Here is a 23620-nt window from a genome sequence, read left to right on the forward strand (position 1 = left end):
GAGTGTAGTGATTTCATTACACAGCAGTATATTTCCATTAGTTATGAAAAGCCATTCCAGTCTGTATTCCAACCCATCAGTGTGTTGTGGGCAGGATGAGTGGTGGAGGAAGAACTTTAGGGGAGTGCAAGTGAGAGCTCTTGAAGACCTTGGATTTGATTTTTTGTGTGTATGGCTTTGGGTGGGGAGGAATGATGGTTTTCATTTCTTTACTATCTTTCTGACTGACACACCCAGCACTATCAGCCTGACTGCAAAGAATTCACATTGCAGAACACCCCCTTTCTTGTACCTCTTCTACATTTAGAAAATAGTGACTTTTATTTTCATTATCTTGAGCTCATAGAGGCCATGGATAAGTGCCAGAGTGTTTCAGGGGAAGAACAATCACTGTGCCCTAGTGCCAAGCCAAGCTGGTTGGGAGGTCTAGGGGGATCACAGCTCTATGGGGCAGGAGCTTTTCCATGAGCTGCAGGCCCTCCAGCAGGTTTGCAGCTGAGGGAATCCTTGTTTCTCTTTTTACCTCCCCAGTGCCTGAGCTGCACTGTGGTCAGTCCCCTGTGCTCCCTGCCTGTCCTGACCCGTGTACTCCCCTGAGAGTATAAGGGGCAGAGCCTGGAAGCCACATTCAGCTGCTTTGGTGGGATGCCAATGGCAGAGACCCCTGGAGCTCCTGGGAGACTGAACAGAGATCAGCTATGGTACCACTGAAGGAGAGGGCTAGTACTTGTTCTCCGAGGGCATCCATAGCATCTTTGAATACCACTGATGTCCTGCATTCCTCCCGGTGACACACTGGGTGCTGCCTGAGCACTTCCAGCTGTGCCAGCAGTGGTGGAAGCAGAGTGTGGCATGGGAGGAGAGGTGACTTGCACCCAGGCGTGCTGCTGGCCTTCCTTTTGCAGCTGAGGGCTTCTCCACAGTGCTGTGTTGTGCGGTCTGGCTGCACAGAAAGGGCTCACAGTGTCCAGCTAGGGTTATGTCTGACATCGTGACTTGGTCTCTGGGCTGGTGTCAGGCAAGACAGCAGCTCCTTGGTGCATTCACCATGTTTAGGCGTGACAGCAAAGGGGTGGCAATGTTTGAGGTGACAGCAAGGTCCTCTGCTTCCTCCTGTGCACATAAGCACTCATACTGTATGACCAAATGAGAGGGAAGGACCAGCAGCCCTAGTCACCCAGTTAGAAATGCTGCCCTGGAAATGTTGCTAGCACCAGCATTTCCAGTCAGAGCTTCACCACCTGATCCACTCTTGGAGGGAGCTGCCCTGTTCTTTTCTGCTCATAAATCTGGTTTTCAGGCTTTTCCGTTGAGGAATTTCACCTGTGATGTATGTAGCAGGAGCACCTTCCCTCTGAGATGTGCTGGAGAAGGGCTGTGGCTTCCTGCCAGGCTCCAGCGTGAACTCAAATAGCTCTGTACCACATCTGCAGGACCTACTTCCCACTCCCTGCCAAAGGAGGTTAAAATCTGACTGATAGATTCTGAGCTTTTCAAAGTATTCCCTGATGTGCAGTAACAAGAGCAAATAGCTGCTTCCTGAGATGGGAACTGCAATTATCTTAAATCTTCGCCCTCTGCCAGACCCAGCCAGCCAGGCTGAGATGACATGGGAATTAATGTGGTCCATTAGTCACAAATCTGCACAACCCACCACACTTAACTGAGAGCTGCCATCAGCTCTCACTGCCACTGCTTATTAATCAGTTAATGTGGAGATGATTTCTTTCTCCTGTTGCATGAAAAAAAAGGTACTGAGAATCATTTTTAGGAAAGTGCCAGAAAGTTCTGTTCCTATTTGAGATGCATGAGAGAGTCATGCTGATTTGCCCACACCCACGGATGCTAATGCTGGTTGGGCTGTGCCTCAATCCCACCTCTGGAGATTATCCTCTGGTTGTGCTGAAGCTTGGGGGAGATTTCAGTTAGTGACACTGTCTTTTGCTTCTCCTGAAGCCGTGGCCCAGAGGATTTTGTAACACAGTGCAGGTGAGTAAGAGATTTTTATTTAATACTAGACTCCTGCTGATCAGGCCTAGAAAGCAGTGGTCTTTCCCCATCCCAAGAAATAGTCTGTAAAGGGGGAGGATGAACATTCCTAGACAAGCACATGGTGATGACCTTCACTTTCTTTCTAATGTAGGAGCTGACAAAACCCAGCTGTCTGAATCATTTCCTCTCAGTGCCATCAGCCCTCACCTCCTCCCTGTGAGACCTTTCTGGAGCTCCAGGGAGGTGGCCAGTGAGGTGGTGACCAGGGTCTTGCTGCCCAGCCAAAACCCTTTTAACTCCTTGGAATGCCTCGGTGGCATTGCCAGAGGGTCTCTCAAAGGTTACAAACTGCCCACTGGATAATTAAAATGCCTTCACTTTGTCACATAAACATTAACTTGTGTCCTGATTAAGAGAGAAAAGTGCTGCCTAGGGCTGACTTCCACCTCCCCATCCTGGATATAAGAGATGATAAGAAGATCTGCCAGGCACCATTACAGCTTTACTACTAATCTCTGTGCCCATCCTCTTACAGTCCCTCAAGCCTCTTCCGAACATGAGCATCGTGCCAGCACCACAGCAAGTGCCTCTAGAGCCACCTGAGCCTCCTTCCACTAGTGTCCAACATTTCCAATGCCTTCATGATCACAGGCAGGGCAGGACCTCACAGCAGCTGAGGTGTCTTTCCCAGGGGCAGAGAGGTGTACATTCATTTTTGGTTAAGACTAACCAGCTTCATCAAATACACAGGACTCCCAGGCCATGATGGCACCTTGTTTCAGCAGGCACTGGTGGTGACTAGCAACTTAAAATGCTGCTCTGATCATTGCACTTGGAAAACTTCTTTTCCCTTTCTGATACAGAGGTTTCTCGAACTCTGAAGGGCAGTTTTCCAGACTTGAGGATTTGCTGGCAGCATCAAGGCTTCAGTGGATTTGGCCATGGAACTCCCACCATCTGATGTGCCCCATTCTGATCCCTTGAGACAAAAATGTGTGGAAAACTGTCAGGAACACCTTGGCTGAAGGCATTGGTGCTGCAAGCTTGTCTTCATGGGGCTACCCCTTGTTCTGGCATGTGACCAGTCTGGAACAAGGGTGGAAGGGCTGTGGGGTGACAGAAGCTTTACTTCATTATAGAGACAGTGGTTTAGTTTAGTCTTTATTTATTTATTTATTTGGCATTAGAGAATTGCTGAAAGGCTAAATGCTGCTGGGTTGTCCTGAGGCTCTGAGAGAGGGAGCTGAGCGATGTCAGCTTCAGCAGGGGCAGCTGCACTGAAATCCAGTGGTAGCTGGCAAAGGACATGAAAATATGTGTTATGTGCCATTGGGAGCTGTACAGTTGTGTGTTCAGAGACCTGGGAACAGGCATCTGAACAGGTTGAAGAAATGTGAAAGTGAGGCCTCAGGGTGATCTGCAGGGCAGGGAAACAAATCAAATAGAGTAAGAGCTGATGTCAAGTCCCTAGAAAACAGGCGGGGGGGGGGGGGGGGCTGCATCCAAGTGCCCGTTGGGGCTGGGAGACACCCCAGAGGTTCCGGGGTCACATGTGGTGAGGAGAAATCCCAGCTGGTGAAAAACGACTGATAAAGAGCAATGGCAGAGCTCCTGAAAAAAACTCTTTTCCTCTGACTTCAGGACAGAGCTGTCAGTTCTCCCATCAGCACGCAGCCAGGGACAAGTTGGTCCTTGGGATGAGGTGCTTGTCCGAGCAAGAACCAGGACCAGGCTGCCAGCTCACCCCCTTCCTGGGCCATCTCATCTGTGATTGCTCGTGGTGCAGCCAGGAGACCCCACAGGGGTTGGGGCTGCCACTGTCCTGGGGTTGCACATTCCCTCTATACCAAGTACTGAAGAGAAATCGCTGTAAGAGCAACGATGCTCCTCAGCACCAAGAAGCTGAACACTGAGACCCTGTATTTTCAAATAGAGAGAAAACAAACTGTGAGTCTCTGCACATCAGATGAAGGAGAAAATGCATTTTTTTGAGGTGTCATTGCAAGGACTGTGTTATTGAAGGACTTAATTTCTCATGCTGTATCCCATAGCAAACTGAAGAGACTCCTGCAGATTTGAGAGGAGTCTTTTCCCAATTAGAAAGCCACTCTGCCTTTGACACCCCTATATCAGCTGATCTAGGGATTTATTAGATGCAGGTTCCAAGTGTTTGGAAAGCTTGCATGGAAAAGCAGATATGCTGCCTATGTGTTGAGGTCCTTGCTCCTGTGCCACTGTGCTGATGCTGCTTCGGCAATTCGTGATAAGTTCTGCCAGCTGACCCCAGCCCAAGTCTTTCAGAGCCTGTTTTATCTGCTTTTCCAGTAAGCTGAATTGAGGAGAAAAAAAGCTGCGTGGGAGAAGGAGTATTTAATTAGATTGATACCAGACAAGGGTAGGCAGAAGAGGGGCTGCTAGCTTGGGAAATCCAATTTGGTTTCACTGAATGGAGGAGTAAAGTTAACTCTGTAATCTCTATTTAGCATCATTCCAGGAATGCCTCCTTCCCTTCCCATTTGCTTAGGTGGGTAAGACCCAGCAGAGGGTAGAGGAGAGTGCTGTGGAGGTTGTTCGTTCGGACAACATTAAATTCTAGCTGAAGACTGGAATAATGGAAGAGATTTACTGTAACTGAGACTGCAGTCCCTGTCTGGATAGCAAAGAGCAGCATGTGGCTGGTGGAAATGTCAGCTTTCCTTTGGGAAATCTCTTCTTAGATCCCTTCTGATGGCCTGAGTCCTGACTCCTTCTTTTCAGCAGCATCCTGGTGGGAAGGAGTTGGCTACTCCCCTGTAGCACTCAAGGAATCCCACTGCTGGTCCAAAATGGAGAATAGAACAGAGAACTGAAGCCGCACAGTTTGGGAGGCTGCATATAGGAAGGCTGGAAAAACCTGGCCTTCGTAGGAATCTGTGAATGGGAACATCTGTGGGATGGTAGTCTGTGTCACACCACATCCATCAGTACCTGACACAAACTGTTGTTGCACTTCTTTACACCCTGCACCCACGCACTCTGCACCAGCTAAGCCAGAAATGATGGAGCCAGCATCTAACCCAGCACAGGCATGCTGGATTTGCTGGGCAGAAGGAGGGAGTGGAGGGAAGGATGGGGCAAGATGGGGCATCCATGTTGGAAGGCAGGAGTTGAAATCTACTGCTAATAAGCAGCTTGTACCCATGTGAGGGTGGGTTTGGAAAGATGAGTCTGTTTCTTTTCTGTAGCAGACAGCTTTGTCTCTGACTTGATTTCCAAGCAGTAGTAGGGAGCTTCACTGACTATTATTTCTGCTTTGATTCCCTTTCAGTTTGCCTTTCCTCTGCTTCTCCAGCATTTTTCTTTGCTGGGATGCTCACAGACCCCTTGCCAGGCAGCAGCGCATCATCCTCACCCTCGGCAGCCCCAGCTGCACACAGCTGCTAAGCTGGCACACTCACCTCCCAGTTGCCCTGATGCAAATCAGGCTCTGGGAAAACGGGACACACTGAGGATCCAGTCTGAAGTTTTCTGCAGAATCTGTGCAGGACCCAAACTACCTGTGAAACACTTTCTCAATGCGGGACAAAATGCTGGTGGTGCCAGTGGTGGCTTCCTCAGTGTCTCTTGTCAGTGCAAAGCTGAGGGAAGCGGAAGCCATTTGCCGAGGAAAATTATTTCCATTTGTAAAATCCATATTTCTATGTATTTGGAATTTTCTTCTGAAAAGGGGAGAAACAAAGTTGTGTCACAAATCCGGATACTGGATTTGGGGTTTTTGTTTCTATTCTGTTCATGGAAACCCAAATGTTTCATTTCACATCAATACTTCGAGTCTGGTCCAAAGAACAAGGCATTTGTCAGCTGCCCTTTTTTCTGTTTCCAAATCAGCAATCTGCACTTTTATCAATGTCTTCCCATTTACAGTTGCTTAATTAAGCCTTTCTACAAAGCTAGCCCAGCCTGGGGTTTGGCCACATGCTCCTTATTTTGCTCTTTACTTGGGAAAAATTGCAACTTATTAATTTATTATCAGTATCAACTAAATAATACATCATTGCTGGTGTCCCTCAACTGGACTGCTCCCCGACCCACAGCAGGGTCAGGAAGTGCTTCCAGCTTCTAGGCACCTACTGAAGCACATTCATTTAAGAGCCAAATGCATCTGCAGTAAGGGTGAAATCACAGAATCACAGAATCTGCTGAGTTGGAAGGGACCCACAGGGATCAACAAATCCTCCACAGGACCACAGGACCATCCCCAAGAGTCCCACCATGTGCCTGAGAGTATTTTCCACTTGCCTTTTTTTTTTTTCATCTTCAGCTTTTTAAAAAATGGATTTGAGGTCTTCGACCTCGAGTGTTACTGCACAGTGCAAAGCTGAAGACAAAGTGGTTAACCAAAAGTGTTTGTTACTTTTTAAAAATGCTGCCTACTTTTAATTCTTATTTATTTCTTTAAGGAAACAAGCCAAGGCAGAGTGGTTGCTGAGTTTCTTATATGAGCTGCACACACAGCAGCTGCCTTCAGTTTGTTGCTTTAGTGCTAATGGCAATGAAGCCACAGTTCAACATGCTCCTCAAATTTGCAATTTGTCCACAGAAAGTCCTGCTGGACAAGTAAGAGTTGCTCTGAGCTGTTTTTTGTTTACTTTGATGTTTTCTTTTTCATTCATGCCTTACTGAGTCACCTAAAGCAATTGGAGAAGCTGAACCCCATTTTAGCCATGAATCGAGATTGCCACATTCTCACTGCAGGCTGGAATTTCTCTCAGCTCCCCTGGTTCCAGTTACTTTGAACTAAATTTCTGCAATTCCACCCCTAAGAACCTTAAATCCATCTTGTATGATACATCAGACAGGGTAGAGCAGCTAAGCTATGTGTCTATCGGGTGGCCCCTATATTTATAGGGTATTTCAGTAGAGAGTTTTATGGGGGGAGCAAATGCATAGCTGGTGCAAACAGAAGAGGAGACCATCACCTCTGATAATTTTTCCCTCTTTGCAGGCGTGTTCTGCTGCAGTGTGAAATCAAAACCTCTCTGCCAGCACTGAGTGTGCACAGGAGAACAAGGATGTTCAGATAGATGGATACGTATCATCCACATCCTCATGCACAATCAGTTCTTGTGAGATCCCATTAAGCTTTAAGGTCCTTTTTTATCTCCAACTTGGACCTGCTTTCACTGAAGTTGTGTGAGATGTTGAGTAAACACTAGCAGTTTAAATAAGGTGTCACTTTTTCCTGTTTTTCCTCCTGTGAGGGCATGGGGGAGAACCAGCTCACACAAGGGCTTCTCTATGCCCTGAGTTTGCATCTGTTCCCATAAAACCTCACTGTCTCCAACCCCGTCAAATGGCTGCTTTCCCTTGCCAAATATTTCAAAACATGCTTAATATTTCCTCTTTAGTTTTGTTAAAAATATTTTTTTTTAATAAGAAACTAGTAGTTGTGATCATACTACTGAGGACCCTTCCTGGTACCAGCCATGGCAATGCTTTCCAAAGCCAGGTTACAAATCTTGCTAGAAACTGATGCACAGTCCTTTCCTTAAAACCTGGATCAGGATGCTCCCTGTCTGGGGCAGATGGGTTCTGGGTCCTGGGAAGAGAAACAGGACCAAAAAGTGACCTTTGTGTCATGGAGCAGTGCCAGGTAAACTCCTTCCACCACAGGAACTCAGGCAGCTCCCATGGGGCACGTGAGGCCACCACTGGCCAGGAAGCCGTGGTGAGAAGCACTGGGGAGAAGAGGCTGCAGGAGAGGTTCCATGGGTGAGCCCTAATGCCGGGGCCAGGAATGCCTTTTGACATTGAGGCAAGGATACGTCGCAGAGAAATGTGCAGTGTCTGATCATGCCAGCAAGGGACCTGAGCAGGTGTCCCCTAAACTTAGGCTTCCCTGTATGTCCATACCTAAAAAGCACTTATTCCTCTTCTGTGCTGGCGTCCCCCATTTGACCATGCTCAGGGAATGCTTTTGGCCTTGCCGTTGTATTAACTATCCTGACTATAGTTTTTCTGAGGTCCAAAGGTGATGCCAGGTTGCTATTCTGGGAGTCCCCATACTGAGCTGCTCGTATGCTGCTGTTCAAACACATCAGCTTCGCACTGTCTCCTTTTTCTTCACACACTGAAAAAGCTGGACATGGCTGTGTGATCTCTGTTGTGATCTCTCTTAAAGAACGTGATTTGCAGACCTGATATTTCCTGAGTACAACACAACTTTTAGTTCTTCAGGAGGGGTTTTTTTTCCCTCAGAACAAATAGGAACCTACTCAGGGCAAACATTAAATATTTTTTAAAAGCCTTTTCTGCTCTACTTCTGAGAGCCTCTCTAAAGCAATCATCATGTGCATGAAGTTGAAATATGTATATATTGAATCAAGAGCAACCTGGAAAAAACTCTAAGGGGTCTCAAAAGAGATAATAATGGTACTAGGAGCACAGACAAAGACACACAGTCCAGCCCCAGGTACCTGAAATCAATGCAGGTGACTACACAGGTGACATTCAAACCACATCTAACTCCAAGCAGGGTCATCATGAATATGATGCTCTATCATCACTGACACCTTGAACCCCACAGTTTCTTCTTTTGATTAGTATTATAGGAGGAAGAGAGTGTAGATTTCTGTCCTACTTCACTCTGTAGCTCTCCATTCCTCCGAGGGAAACCCTTCTGATGGCTGGGAGGGATGAGAAGCCAAGAGATCTCTGCCCGCTGCTACTCTGCTTTCATAAACAGAGGAGGAGAGTTTCCATTTTAGAAAACTTCTTTTTTCCCCCTCCAAACTCCACTTCTTCTCCGAAGTCGCACACTTCCCTCAAGCACTTCTGACGTCCTTCGGGGAGGCTTGAAATTTTAAAGGTCGTCTGCGAGCGGCACACCCCTGCAGGGTCGGGTGTCTCCAGCCCACCCGGAAGGCTTGAGGTCCCTCCTGTCAGCACCGGTGCCCGACCACACCCTGGGCGTGCCGGCGGGATCCGGGCAGCGGGGTCGGCGTGACGAGCCCCGCGGGGCCGTGCCGGACGCGTGGGGAGGGGAGACTTTCCTCCCGCGACCCCCGCCCGCGGGGCCGCCTCCGGGGCGGGGCCGCCGCCCTCAAAGCCGGGGCGGCCGGCGGGGCGCGGGCAGAGCCGGCGGTGCGGGGCACGGAGGGTACGCGGGGCGGGCAGCACCATGGAGAGCGGCGCCGAGGGGTGCCTGGACGCCGCCGCCTTCCTCGGGGCCTGGCGGCGCTTCGACGCCGACGGCAAGTGGGGACGGCGGGGAGCGGGACACGCGTGGCTGGAGCCCCAGACGGGGTGTCTGGTGGGCGGGCGGGTGCCTGTCCGGGTGGGTGCCGCGTAGGGGTTTGGCCGTGCGGGTGGGAGCGGGGGCCGCGCGGGTGGGTGCAGTGTGGGGTGCCCGGGCTGTTGCACTTGTGGCTGGGAGCCTGCACCAGTGGCTTTCTGACAGCGTGTCCAAGCCTCACCCCCCACGGGGTCCTGCGGGTGTTTCTGAGCCCACCTGTTCCTCCTTACCGTGGCCAAATATCACGGTAAACCACCCTTTTCACCCCAAAGTTTTTGCCTCTTCATCACCTCCCCATTCCATCTGCTGTTCCCTGTTCTGGGACCAGTTTGCGGAATTTTTTTTTACAGGATGTTTTCTGTGAGGAAAACTCCTGGGGTGCCCAGCAGTGCTGTGCCCAGTCCCCACATAGATGTGACCAGATCAAATCGAATAGGACCCTCCTGAGTGGGCAGGCAGGGCCCCCAGCTGAGATCCTGACCATGCAGCCTGGAGCTCCCTGCATGCAGCGCATGACACAGTTCCTGGAACTTGGGCAGTACCGCCCGACCATTAATATATTTTACTTTTATTTAGACAATGGTTACATAGAAGGGAAGGAGCTTGACAATTTTTTTCATCACCTCCTGGAGAAACTGGGACCAGAAGTAAGTACCATGCTGTGTTAGTTGTGCATCAAGTCCAAGCGAAAAGGTTGTGCTGAGAGATGGTTTGTGTTTGTTCCCTCATTGCTAACTTCCTTAGCAATCCAAAGGTAAAGAGCTTTTCTCTTGGCAACAAGGTGGCATTTAAGCAGGTACAATAAGTGCAGTCACCTGAGAAGTTTGATCCGTTGTTTTCAGCCCATCAGCTGCTGTCAGGGTGAGATCGCAGCTGGCACCAGCTGAAGGTGCTGGCTGGCAAGGTGGAGAGAAAGTCATTTACTGCCTCCGAATAGAAACAAACAAAAAAGTATCAGCACACAGCCTGGCAGGGTGAGTGGGAGGGCAATGGTAATGATTTATTTATTCAAGCCTGTGCTGATTAGTTTTGTTAATGTGATAGGTTTCTTTTCCAGGTCAATTTTTAACAAATATACTGTCATTAATTTTAAATAGTGTTTAGGAACAAGACTGTATTGCTGCAAATGGCTAGAAGCCAAACAAGAGTCAATTCAGTTGCTCTGAAGATCCAGACTTGGCTCTCAAGTGTTTCTGAGTTTCTACCCTGGTTTCCTTTCCTGTTTTTGACAGCATTTCCCCTCTCTCACTCTCTGCACCTCAGTGCTAACAGAAGTTGCATGACAATTTAGAGGGGCTGGTTTCCTTAGCTCCAGGTCATACATTGCCTATAAGTGTCACCATCAGTGAAGGAGAAATCCTTCCACTCAGGCCAGCACTCAGAAGCATGTGAAGAATATATTCATGTTTTTGCTACACAACATGTGCCCAGATAGGAAAAGGAGGAAACATCTTCCAAATGGAAGGAGAGGACGTGCCAAAAATGAGATGAAACAGAGATGACACAATTCCTTTAAGCAAAAAGTAATTAACAAAAGGGAAAAGGTAGCTGATACAAGGCATAAATTCACGAATATCAAGTGTAAAATCAGAATTGTACTTACAAGCCAATTAGTACTCTTGGATCTTTAGGGCTAAAGTAAAAAAACAGAAGTTGTGAATAATTTTTTCAAGCATGGTTTTGTTTAATTTGCAAGTAAATTTGGATTGAAATATTGGCAGTTTCTGCAGAAACATCTTTCAGAGAGTGGATGGTTAGATGAACAGATAGGCACCTAAAAAGGCTTCAAAGCAAATCAAAAAAGCTTCAACATTAAGCGCAAAGAAACATTAGGGACACAGAAAAACTGATTGAAGAGAAATTGAAAAGCTCATGATTGTTTACCCAGGAACAAAAGAAGAAATTGGAAGCTGCTAGTCTGGGGGCATTGAAACACGTACGCAAAGCACTCTCAAACAAACCCAGTGACAGCAAACCTGAGATGTTGACGGAGAGGCTTAAAATGAGGCTGCAGAGCTCAATGCTGGAGTGTGTTGCTGAAGCAAGGGACCTCCAAGTGGGGCTCTCTGGAGTGATCTGTAGATGATGATAAAACTGAGATTTAGCTGGGAATGCTGCAGACAGCTTCCTAATGATGAGAGGTCAAGAAGAAACTCCAAGCCCCACTCTAGCCCATAGCGTCCCTTGCGCATCCCTTACATGAGATTTTGGGACAGTGTCACACAACACCAGCTGGGTTGCAAACCTGGTGTATTACAGCAGTTTTTGTGGTCTTGCTGATATCAGTGTGAACTCTATCACATTGTGTTAGGTTGCACACAGAACTTGCAAAATGAGGGTGTTCTAGACATGAACTTTCTGCTTCAAGAAATCAATAATACTTTTATTCGTTGTTAAAAGTCCCTGCTCGGATGACTCCAGCCTAACTCACCATCCTCATCCAGCTTACATCTCCTTTGTTTCTGCTGTCTAGGTTTTGCCATTAAAAGAAATAGCTTAACACAAACTGAATGGAGAAAGCACCAACTCCCTCTCCTCCTATTAAACAGAAGAAACAGGCTAATTCTGGAAGATGGTGCTCACTAACTTTCAGGGTACTCAAACAGGCTCTCAAGTGCTTTTGGTTTTCTTCCCTAGTTTTCTTGCTTATTTTTGGCAACATTTCCACTCTGGTAGTATTAGGGACAAAACTACCCAGCAGGCAGTTGCCAGTGCAGCCTGCCTTGGTGGCAGAAAACCCAAGGGGAGCTTTGTCCTGGGAGGCTGAGAACAGTCCTCTGCCCTCTCCCCTCGGTATGAGGTCTCTACTGCCTTTGTACAATGAGTTTGTCTAACAACATTGAGGCATTTTTTTGTCTTGTTCACATGATTTATGTTGTACAGGCTTGTGGTTATAGCAGCAGGAGTAAAGGGTCCCCTCTGCACTGTTTTTGCCACCCTACAGAAAGAAAGTGTCCTTTGTGATAGAAGCAGTGAGCTGGGACTGAGCATCTCTCCGCTTTAGTGTTTGTTTTGACCTTTACTCATTTGGGCTTTAAATGTCTCTCTTTCCTTGCACAGTAAAAGGGGGAGACAGCAATACGCTGGTATAACTTACAGATGTGTCACAAGGATTAATTAGTTACTGTGTCTGAAGTGCCACACAAGTGATAAATAATGTTATCAGCACTGGAAGTTGTCTCTGCTTGAATAGCAAGTGCTTCATAATTATATTTTTTCAGCCTGCACTTTCTAAGCTGTTATTTTTCTTAATGACCACTGTAGTCTTTCAGCTGTGTTTTTCTTCACAACTGCTCTGCAGCATCCCCAGCTGACACTAAATGCCAGGGAATGGGAGCAGCTGGGAAAACAATGCAAAAAGGAGCCTGTTGGGAAGCTGAGAGGCACAGTTCTTTTTGACAACTCTGAGTGAGGAAAGAAATTTGAAATAGCCTCCAGTGAGGGAGGCTAATTCATTGCCTTTTTTTGAACCATCAAGAGTTATGAGGGCAGAAGAGAAAACTTTGCAACAAGGGTAGACCTGTAGTACACTAATCCAAATCCCAGATGCTGCTTTCTGTCTCTTCTCCTCCAGCAATGGGTGATTGCTGGAGGCTTTTAGACAATGCATTTAACATCCTGCTTTAACTTTTGGTCAGCCCTGAAATGGTCAGGCAGTTGGAATAGATGGTCATTGTAGGTACCTTCCAACCCAAATATTCCAACCCATCCATTCGCAAGAAAATACCTTCAATTTCCAGATGTGTGTTACATATCCATAAGTCTTCTGTGATTTATAACACTGAAGTTTATATAAATTCTTCATCAGCTGGAAGGGCTTCTGTGATTTGGTTTGTTTGGGGAATATGAAGCAGAATCAAGGATAGTTCAGCCCCACCCCAGCATGTTAGCGAACTGCTGACAATTCCCATCTGCTGCTGTTATTACTCCTACTTCTTCTCTCTAACCATTTGAGCCTCCAGCTTCCAACGTGTTGCTGCATGGCTGCTGTGAGCTGCCTATGTTCTCTTCTGCTCATTCATAAACCTCTTTCTTCTACATTATGGCCACCTCTTTCCAGTTTTTATACTGATGTGAAAGCTCAGTGGAAAGGACAGTTTCTTTCAGCATCGAAGAAGTGATTTTATTGGAACAGAGCCTCGGCATTTCTCTCTTGTATTAGTTTACATCTTTCTTTCCATATCAAGATCACTTAGTATCTTCCTTGCTTGCTCTTTTGTATATTTTTAATGAATCTCTGTGTATATTCTTAGAATAATTAGATAAGAAGAATTTTGTAGATGAATGGTTATAAATTTTGGGGTTGGATTACTGAAAGTTTCCATAAAAACAATGATGTCTGGGCAGATATGAAGGGGAATGCACATTGCTGTTGGGTTTTCTCAGAAAGGTATTTCACTTTGCTTAAATTATACTCAGATTAGACAAAAGATTTTCAGATAAAAGACAGTTCCCCTCGACTAACTGTAGATGCGTAAGAGACCATGTGTAAAAATTTTTGAAGCATAAATTTGATCAGACAAGACAGGTATTAGCCTGGTTATAATTCCTCTGCCCCAAACCCACATGGATAGTTATGACTGGAAGGGACTGAAGTTAAGCTTTAGGACCTCACCCTGAACAGCCATGAAGGATTTGTCTTCGCATTTTACTTCCAAAGAAGAGGAGCAACCTCCAGGTACTCTTGCACATCATCCTTGCCTGCACACTGCATTGCCTATCTAAATAATGTGTTTAATTTAGTATGGCCAGGAATGCAGCAGCTAATCAAACAAAGTTTAAAGGCCAAAATATCAGCCAGCCTCAAAGCCATCCAAAGCAGACTTCTTCTGTGTTTTACCATCCCAAGAGACCTAAAGTCTTTGATGGCCAGCAAGTCAACAGCAAGAAGACCCCTAGCAGAAAAGCATTCAGCTTTCATCCACATCTAGAATAATTCAGAGTTCTAACCTCTAGGCAATACTCTAGGCAATTTAAATACTTGGAAGGAGAGCTTTACTGTGAGGGTGGAGAGGCACTGAAACAGGTTGCCCAGAGAAACTGTGGGTGTGCCGTCCCTGAAAATGTTCAGGGCCTGGTCAGATGGGGCTTTGGGAAACCTAGACAAGTGGAAGGTGTCCCTGCCCATGGCAGGGGGGTTGGAACTAAATGATCTTTGAGGTCCCTTTTAACTCATACCATTCCATCATTCTAAATAATGCCAAATGCAGTTGTTTCTTTAGCTTGTGGGTTCTGTCAGCCCTAATTAGCCTGAACAATTCCTATTCCTGTTCCTTCACATTAAGGCAGGGAAGTGCCTCAAAGTATCTCTAAATGCAAACTAAACATGCCTATGGTGAAAAAGAGACATGATGTGTTTTCATTGGCCAAATGCATGTCAGAAAACTTTCAGCCTAGTGGAAAAGGCAGAACAAAGAACCTGTTCAAAGCCTAACCACAAAATTGTGATGGCACAAGGAAGGCTGTAATAGCCTTTGTTAGATGCTGGTATCTCCTACGTGAAAAATTCTTTCCCACATTTGTGCTGATGAGAGCTAAAAAAGGAACCAAAACATAGTGCAGGATAACAGGATAAGTGCTTATCTACTGTAGTGTGCAGGATTACAGTAAATCCTGACCAAAATAGAGGGCCCGATTCTAAGGTGATAGCACTGCAGTTAAATAAGCGCAATTGACCCAAACGACAAGATAGCTCAGGAGCTGCAGGGTGATATCCCACACTCATGCAGTCTGTGCCAAGTACAGCTGCATGGATGAAATGAAGTAATTCTTGTGATTTATTTTTTTCAATGCTATGGGATTTAAAGAAGGAATGTTTGGGAAAAAAAAAAAAAAGATTTTTTCCTAAGGTCAAAGTTTATGTTACTGATGTTTCATCTGGTCTTTGCTGGCCTCCTGTCTGTACTGTGTGGCTTTTGGCATGGTAATAGTTGTTGAGGTTTTTTTCCAACTATCCTTCTTGGCAGACACAATTTATTTTCATAGATCTTGTAGGAACTTGATATCTCTGGGACCATTGGTTTCTATCAAATTTGGCTGAAACATTAGAAGAAATGTGCTCAAGCCAGCATTTTCAGATTATTCCTTTTTTTCCCCCCAAGAAACAGGCTATAATAGTCACTTAAATGTAGTTTCTTCTTGTTTTTCATATGCTAATCAATATAGTGGCGTGCTTCAAAAAATCACGTCAAGAAGGAAAAATAAATTTATTTATGACCAGACTGTCATGATCAGAAGGAGTTAATTTTCATCAAATAGGAAAGACTCCACAGTGCTCCATACATTCACTTTTTACCCCCCTTAAGAAATGACTCATAGCTCTGTTTTCATCAAGGCAAGTTTTCATCAGGGCAATGAATCTCTTAAGGACCAAAACTTTAATTAGACAGCATAAGGCAAAGAGGCAACAATATTAAAAGAATGGGTTAACAAAGAAGACAGATTACAGCCAGGTTTCCAAGCAATCATAACCAGCCACAACAAAGAAATTAAATGCCGTGGAAATTAAAAAAAAATATGTGATCATGCCCTTTCCATGATTACAAACACTATTAAAAATCAGATTACTTTTGTGATGCTAAATACTTCTAAAGGGTTTTTGCAAAAGGGAAGACAAACACTGAACAAGGAAAGGAAGGAGAAGAAAATTAATTTGATAGGGCAACTTGAAACACAGAAGCTGTTCTCTGGAAAACTCTGTGGAAGAGCATCCATGGTAAGAAATTTACTCCTTAACCCTGAGAAGTGTGTAAACAAAGTCACAGCAATATTTTAAAATGTGTGTTTTTGTGAGGATAAAAATGACATGGCCTTCTCCTCATTGTAAGAAGCAAGGATTTCTTTCCTGACTGGACACTGAGAACATGTACCAGCCCTTGGAAACCACACAGCATCCAGAAACTCAGGGAGATGCATGCACCAGGAAAAACAAGGATTTACAAGAAAGGCTTCCCAGTACAGACAGTGACTGGAAAGGATGCAACAGCATTCACTTAAACTCCCACAAAATGGGAAATCTTTGCAAACATTTCAAACTGGGCGAGGATCTGCTGCTTGAGACTGGCAACATAACCAAACAGCATTAGCTCTGATGAAGAAAGCTGTGCTCAGCTACGGACGTTTGCTTGCTGCAAAGCCATTTCCCTCTGTCCCAGCTCATAGAGACAGGAGGTACGAATTTGTATCCTGCTATTTGCTATGTCATAGTTTAACCTCATTTGGCAGCTCAGCACCCCACAGCCATTCACTCACTCACTCATTTCCTAATGGAACAGGAGAGAGAATCAGAAGAGTAAAAGTGAGAAAACTTGTGGGTAGAGATAAAGACATTTTAATAGGTAAAGCAAAACCCACAGGCACAAGCAAAGCAAAACAAGGAATTCATTCACCACTTTCCATGGGCAGGCATATGTTCAGCCAACTCCAGGAAAGCAAGATTCCATCAGGCATTATGGTGACTTGGGAAGGCAAACACCATCACTCCAAACTCCTCCTTCCCCCAGATCTATATGCTGAACACAATGCTGTATGGCATGGTATATCTCTTGGGTCAGTTGGGGTCAGGTGTCCCAGCCTTGTCTCCTCCCAATTCCTTGTGCATCCCCAGCCTCCTCACTGGTATGGTGGGGTGTGGAACAGAAAAGGCCTTAGCCTCGTAAACACTGCTCAACAATAACTATCTGGTACTTAAAATAAAATAATATATAATAATATAGTATATGCTATATGTAAAATATAGAATAAATATAATTTAATTATAAAATAATAAATATAAATATTATGTAGTAAAATGGAATATATATTTTAATATAGACTAAATATAATATATATCAAAGTAACATCCCTATGTTATCAAGACTATTTCCAGCACAAATCTAAAACATACTAGCTACTATGAAGAAAATTAACTATATCCAGCCAAAAACAGAGTAAAAAGGTGGTGTATTTGGGTTTTTTATTACCATAATTCATAGCACTTAAAAAATGGAGAATGAGCCTGAGGCATTTGAAAGCATAGTGTGCTTGTTGCAGTCTGTAGTTGAACATTGAGATAATAATTAAAGGGAAGGAAGGTAAGATAAACCTCCCAGGGAAGGTGGTGGCCATAGCACCCAGTGCAGTGGAATCACCCCTGCAAGTGCCTGCCTGGAGGTCTCCCTATCTTGTTCTCCTGCTCCTCATTTTTCTCCCTCTATCAAAGGACTTGCCCTTATAGGGAAGGCAGGGAAATGTTTGTAGGACCCCAAAGGCAGAGAATAAGAAATCGAGCCTCCTGACCAGTGGCCTCCTTTTACATTTGGCCTCCCCTCAGCAACCTCATTGCAGGGTGACTGAGGCAGTGAAGGGGCCCCTGTACCCCAAGTCTGACTGGTGTCCCTGTGCAACCCCTCACTGCCCTGCCATCCCAGCTCAGCCTTGGCCTCCATGCAGGTTGAGAGGTGCCCACTCCCACAGACAGCTATTTGCTGCATCCCTGCTCAGGGATTTGCCCTGCAGCAGCTGCATCAACTGTAATCTCTTATCTGTGATTAGTTATCTTGTCCCTGTCAGGGACACCTCAATGTTGTCTGTACAAACCACCACTACTATTGAAAAAAATCTGTGTAATGCATTTATGAGTGTAGTCAGTTGCTATATCTACAATGCTTTAAAAAATTTTAATATTCCCCATAACATCTCTCTTTATTTTCCCACTGGCTTTACTTGCTATTTGTCTCTCTCCATATCCTTTCTTCTGAGCAGAGCTTGGAGACCCAACTGGGATGCTCACCCCTGAAGCCTTCTTAGGGCTCACAGAACATTGCACCTGTAAAAATAGTATCAGGGACATGTTTGGCTAGTAGAATTCTGCCTTGGCTCCATAAATCCTGAAATATTGAATAGACAGTGCCTTGGCCCAAAAACTTTTCTCTTGTTTCTGGAGCACACTCTTGTCTAAGCATGAAGTTTCCCAAATGTCTCCTCTTTGCTGTAGCAATGCCTCAGCACTGATTTGAATTCAGGGAGGGACCGGCAACTCCAGCCATCTGCCCCACTGTTCCACCTCTGCCCTGCAGCATGCCCAGGCTGTTCCACTACAGGCTGCAGACATCCAAAATCAGATTACAGAGTCAGCAAGTAGAGCAGAAGTCTGCAATTCATTTCTTTGCTTGGGCAAGGGGAACAAATCATGTAGCCTGGGGGGTTTTTCCAGCCTTTTAAATGTTTTTGGAATAGAAAAGCAATCAGAACAAGCTACAGGTCTCCACCACCAGTAGGTCAGCCTTGGAGACCAAGTCTCCCAGTCTTGGTTTCTGTAAGTGCTATGTCTTATTTGATCTATTTTTTTTTATTATTTATTTTTAATCTTCTGAGATTGGGATTTTTGGTTACCATAAAGGTCACCTTTGAAACCCAATTGTCATAACCCAAGATGTATTATTCTTGGTGTAAAACTTTGTGATATACAAAAAATTTTGCCTTGAGCATGTATCTTGGGAAAGCCAGACTGTATGGTATCTTTTATTCTTTGTGAGTAAAGGTTGGGGTTTGGTAGATCTATTACCACTTCTGTTCCATGAGTAGAATATTTACAAACAGATAGTGATTGTCCAAATTGAAAAATCTACTGTAGTGTAACCCCATGGACTAAAAGCTCACAGAGCTGTGTAAATATTGTAAGTATTCTAGGCATTTACTTGATATATCCCATAATTTAAATCAGTTTATAAAAAAAAAGAGGCTGTCCTATTTTTTCACAGAAAACAGTGTTCCTGCCACAGAAAGCTCAATGAGGTGGTGGTGAATAGCTGACATGAAGTTGAGCAATAAGCTTTCTTAACAAATGACTAGTCTGAACTCCACAGCACACTTTTCAAATATCAGCTATGATTATTGTTTCAGAAATAAGTTATCCTACTGGGCACGGAGGAGGATAATTTCAGAGTACTTTGCAAGCCTATTGAAGTTGGCAACTGATAGGCTTGCCTAACTCCTGGGAGGTGTCTCAAAGAGTGCAAGTGCTGTCAGAAGGCAATTTAAATAGCACGAGGGCAAGTTATAATGCCAAGGAGAAAGAATACCATGTGTGTGTTCAGTAATTTGCTGTGCCCACCATACCCAAGCTGGGGGGCCAGCAGTGAGCACCACCTGGGCTTTATAGCCATCACCATGGGAAAGGAGGAACCTGCAGCCATGCCATAGGACACGCTCAAGGCCAACAGCAGGCCCCAGGAGTGGGACGGTCACCTTGGGCACATCCCTGTGGGATCACTCCTGGGTATTTCGTCCCCAAACTAGGAGATGCCAGCCCTTGGTGTTGTACCCCGAGGATGCGACCAGGGGCTGCACTGCATGGAGCTATGCAGAGTAAATTTGAGAAAGTGATTCATGGTCTTGTGTCACAGCAATGAGAAAGGGAGTGTACAACCTGATGGAGCTTCAACAGCAGCTGGAAAGGATGAGAAACTGGGTTAGATGACCCAGGAAGGCACAGCTGTAGTCCTAAATCCAGCTGGATGCAGAGATGATAAAATCTTTGAGGGACTTTTTTCAGGGGTTGGGAAGTTAATTTATTGTCTTGTAAAAATTGGTACAAAAGTATGCCAAGAACCAGTCTGGGTTATCCTCCTCACTTCTTTCCCTCCCCTCCCAGTCAGGGCTACCTCCCACAGGATGGGAGAGAAGCCAGGACCCCCTCAGTGTGGGTGCAGAGGTAAACATAGGACTTCATTGATTGCTTGGGTGAGATTAATTAGGAGAGCTTCCCAGCCCAGTCACAAAGCTCGTATAATCAGAAGCTTTTTTTATAGTGGGGAAATTGTACTTTGTGTAGTCCAGTCAGACGGGGTATCCTCATTGCTGCTGCTAAAGAAACCGTGCCTGATGAACCTAAGCATTGTATTTCACCTGTCACAGTGATGTCTGTCAAAACCTGATAAGTCCTGAAAACTCCCCACTATGTATAAATTGATTATGGGGTTGAGCAGATGCAAAGGGAATGTCAATTACTTGAAATTCTATGCTTCTAACCCAGGAACACTGACAGGGCTTGATGTCAGGTCTTAAACCATTTGACAGGTAATAATAAGCAACATTCTAGCTCCATTGGCACCTTTCAAGGCTGGTGATCTAATGAACTAAAGAGATGTCATTCAAAGATAAGGATATCTTCCTGAAAAGCACGAGTTGAAAACAAGCAGGATGAAAACTGCTGTAAAACACACTTGAGCAAAACCAAACCTCAGTGTTATAATGGGAACAGTTGGCTAAAGAAGCAGGTGTCACTGAAATATTTTGAGGTCTCCAAACACGGATCTTCCAGCTGAATGCTTAGTTGCTACAAAGCTATGCATAGGACTTATTTCCAAAAAGTCATCCACAATGGTGTGTTTGTGGGCTTTTAAAAGCATTACCCCCCAACTGTAAGGATAAAATGATCCTGGAGGCTATCTGTGACTGGGGAGAGATTTCCTCCAGGAGACTCTTCTAGAGCCCTCAGCAATTTTCATGTGCATGTTGTTTTCTCTGTGGCAGAACACCATCACAGAAGAAGAAGTTCAGAGGATGAAGGAGCAATTCATGTCTGTCTACAATGTCACCACAGATGGACGCTTGAAAATCCAGGAGGTATCTCTGCCCAACCCCAGCTCAGGATTTGTTTTATAGAAGGATGGAGAATTAGAACAGACATTTTATAGGGTCTGTAGCAATAGGACAAGCGGTTTTAAACTGAAAGAGGGTAGATTAAGACTAGATATAAGGAAAACTTTTTTTTTTTATGAGGGTGATGAAACACTGCAACAGGTTGATCAGAAGGGTGTGGATGCCCCATCCCTGGAAACATCAAAGGTCGGGTTGGACAGGTCTCTGAGCAACCTGATCTGGTTGAAGATATCCCTGCCCACAGACAGGGAATTGGATTAGATGACCTTTAAAAGTCCATTCCAACCCATACCATTCTATGATTAGGACCTATAGCAGACTTGGGAGATTGGGAAGATAGAGCCTGTATGGGGAGGAGGTGAGTCATGGAGTACTATATTAGCCAGTTGTTTTGGTCTGGAGTTTATTTCCAAGGGAGAAACATGTCCAACTTACATTTCGTATACTATGTCAGCAGCCACCCCAGTGTTTTCTTTTCATTACTTTCTTGGTGTGGGTTTGTTTTGTTGTGGGGTTTTTTTTAATGCTTTTTTTCCAGCTTGCCAATATGATCTTGCCGGATGATGAGAACTTTCTACTGCTTTTCCGACGGGAAACTCCCTTGGACAACAGCGTGGAATTCATGCGGGTCTGTATCTCCACATTGCCTCTTCCCTTGCACACTAACAGCTTCTTCAATACCAACCTTTCTGCCCACTGCGGAACACAGTATGGGAAATAGATGGATATTGTGGAAAACACATTCTGATCTGTTCAGGTAGCGAAGATTGTACATTATTTATACCAGCAAAACAGAGATGTGGTAGCTAGGACTGGACCAAGGGTCCTCGTTACACTTTGCAAATGCTCTCAGCCAGCTCTCAGTCATACCACCAGAGACAAAACCTCCCCACTGATAAATCCACCCCTGTTGGGAGCTATGGCAAAGCCACAGCTTTGCCTCATCTGTGGCACAGCAGAGACCAAGAAGGCAGACCAGGCACATTTTAAGCATCATTTTATCCTGAAACAGTAGCCTGCCAGGGCATGGAGTGGAAACCTCCATAAGCTGGGTCAAGTGAGGAGCACAAGCCCATATAACCTTGCCCAATCTCCCTCCAATCTCTGCCTCTAAGTAGCCCAGCACAGAATTTCAATTTTTCCAAGACTGCTTGCAGTTACTTTTATTTCACATGCAAACTGGAAGCTTCTGTGGATCAATGGCCAGTTGTGTATGGCCTTGACTTTTACTCAGGGCAATAAAAGAAGCTGCATGTACAAATTAGGTAAGAAATGCAGAGCAGTTTCTTAGTCTTTTCTTCCTTTTATAGACAGTGTGTCTGCATTAAACATGTGATAGCAGCATGTCACATGTTTAATGCACCCAAGTGTGAGTAAAAGCTGTTGTGTGAAAAGTTTATTGTATTTCATATACAATTAATTATGTGTTGGATAACGCAACAGCTTGCTCATTATGGAAGTTCTGATTTGAATTTTTACAATCTATCACTCGAGCAGATGATTAACTGCAATATTTACGTGATTGTATCAATTTATCCCCGCTCAGATCTGGCGCAGTTACGATGCTGACAGCAGTGGATTTATCTCAGCTGGTGAGCTCAAAGTAAGTTATTCTAACAAATCTCTGTAGGCTTGATCTACAGCTCACTGATGTCAATGGGAGCCTTTCTGTCAGTTTTACCAATTTGCTGCCTTTTTGTGTGGTTGACAAATGATTGTTAATAACAAGATTGTTAATAGTGAGTTGAAGGACTCACGCCTTTTGCCATGGTCTCAGGGACCCTGCAGGAGGGAGATACTCTGCTGTTGCCCTTGATGTCTTGCCTTGTCTCATGTCCCCACTTGTCTCGGTGACACTGAGGCACCCAATGAGCCCCACAAACGTTGCCTTGCCTTGGCCTCTCCCAGCTAAAGAGAACCAAACCATTGTATTTTATTAATGAGATTTCTTCACAATCTCTTCCTGAGCCTGCAGATTTTCTGAACACTGATTTCTCATTAAAGCTCAGGCTGTTGAGACGAGAGACTGTTCAGAAACACTAACTCAAACACTTTGAGTCATCTGGGCACAAAAGTCCATCCCTGAGCTGCAGACCACGTGGTGAAGTCTCAGCATGTGGCTTCAGCCTGTGCCCCAGTAAATATATAACAGGATGTTTAAGTGTTTTGCTGAAAAGAAAATATTTTTATTTGACATATTAGCAAATATTAAAGGACTGATGTTATTTTTTGCTTATTTTATGAGTTAATTAATGATTCATTCCAGTATGCATTCTCTGGGGAAATTTTTTTATTTTCTAATTTATTTGAAAAAATATGTTTCAGCTAAAAAAAAATTTGAACTTTGTGAAACTGAAGACACTACTACTAAGCAGCAATGTGAAACTAGATTCATATACCTCTGCTAGATTTGAATTGAATTGGTTACTGTTGTTTCTTGAATTTACTCTAAAGAGTAAAATTTGTCTCTTTCTTACTACAGGATTTCTTGCGAGATCTCTTTTTGCAGCATAACAAGACGGTTGCTGAAGTAAAGCTGGAAGAATATACTGATACCATGGTAAGAAAAGATAGTATTAATATTGTTTAGGTTAGAGTACTGACTAAAAATCTTCAGGGTCAATGTCTACAGGGCCATAAAAGCCCTCTTAAAAGGTGTACCAGAGAATCCTTTGGGAAGTTAACACATGCTACAGCTAACAGTTCTTTACA

The 23620-nt window shown here is 44.8% G+C and overlaps 1 protein-coding gene across 2 annotated transcripts in view; it reads left to right on the top strand.

Moving 5' to 3' along the window:
* The first annotated feature begins 9141 nt into the window (after positions 1–9141).
* SCGN (secretagogin, EF-hand calcium binding protein) overlaps positions 9142–23620 on the top strand; it is a 29152-nt gene continuing 14673 nt past the window's right edge. For both annotated transcript variants that reach the window (XM_032692243.1, XM_032692252.1), the window contains exons 1-6: positions 9142–9224; positions 9842–9912; positions 20780–20872; positions 21447–21536; positions 22455–22511; positions 23391–23468. In XM_032692243.1, the coding sequence (XP_032548134.1) occupies positions 9152–9224; positions 9842–9912; positions 20780–20872; positions 21447–21536; positions 22455–22511; positions 23391–23468 (462 nt within the window). In that variant the 5' untranslated portion in view covers positions 9142–9151. The remainder of the gene's footprint in view (positions 9225–9841; positions 9913–20779; positions 20873–21446; positions 21537–22454; positions 22512–23390; positions 23469–23620) is intronic.

Source organism: Chiroxiphia lanceolata, chromosome 1 (assembly GCF_009829145.1).
Source record: "Chiroxiphia lanceolata isolate bChiLan1 chromosome 1, bChiLan1.pri, whole genome shotgun sequence".
NCBI lineage: Eukaryota > Metazoa > Chordata > Aves > Passeriformes > Pipridae > Chiroxiphia > Chiroxiphia lanceolata.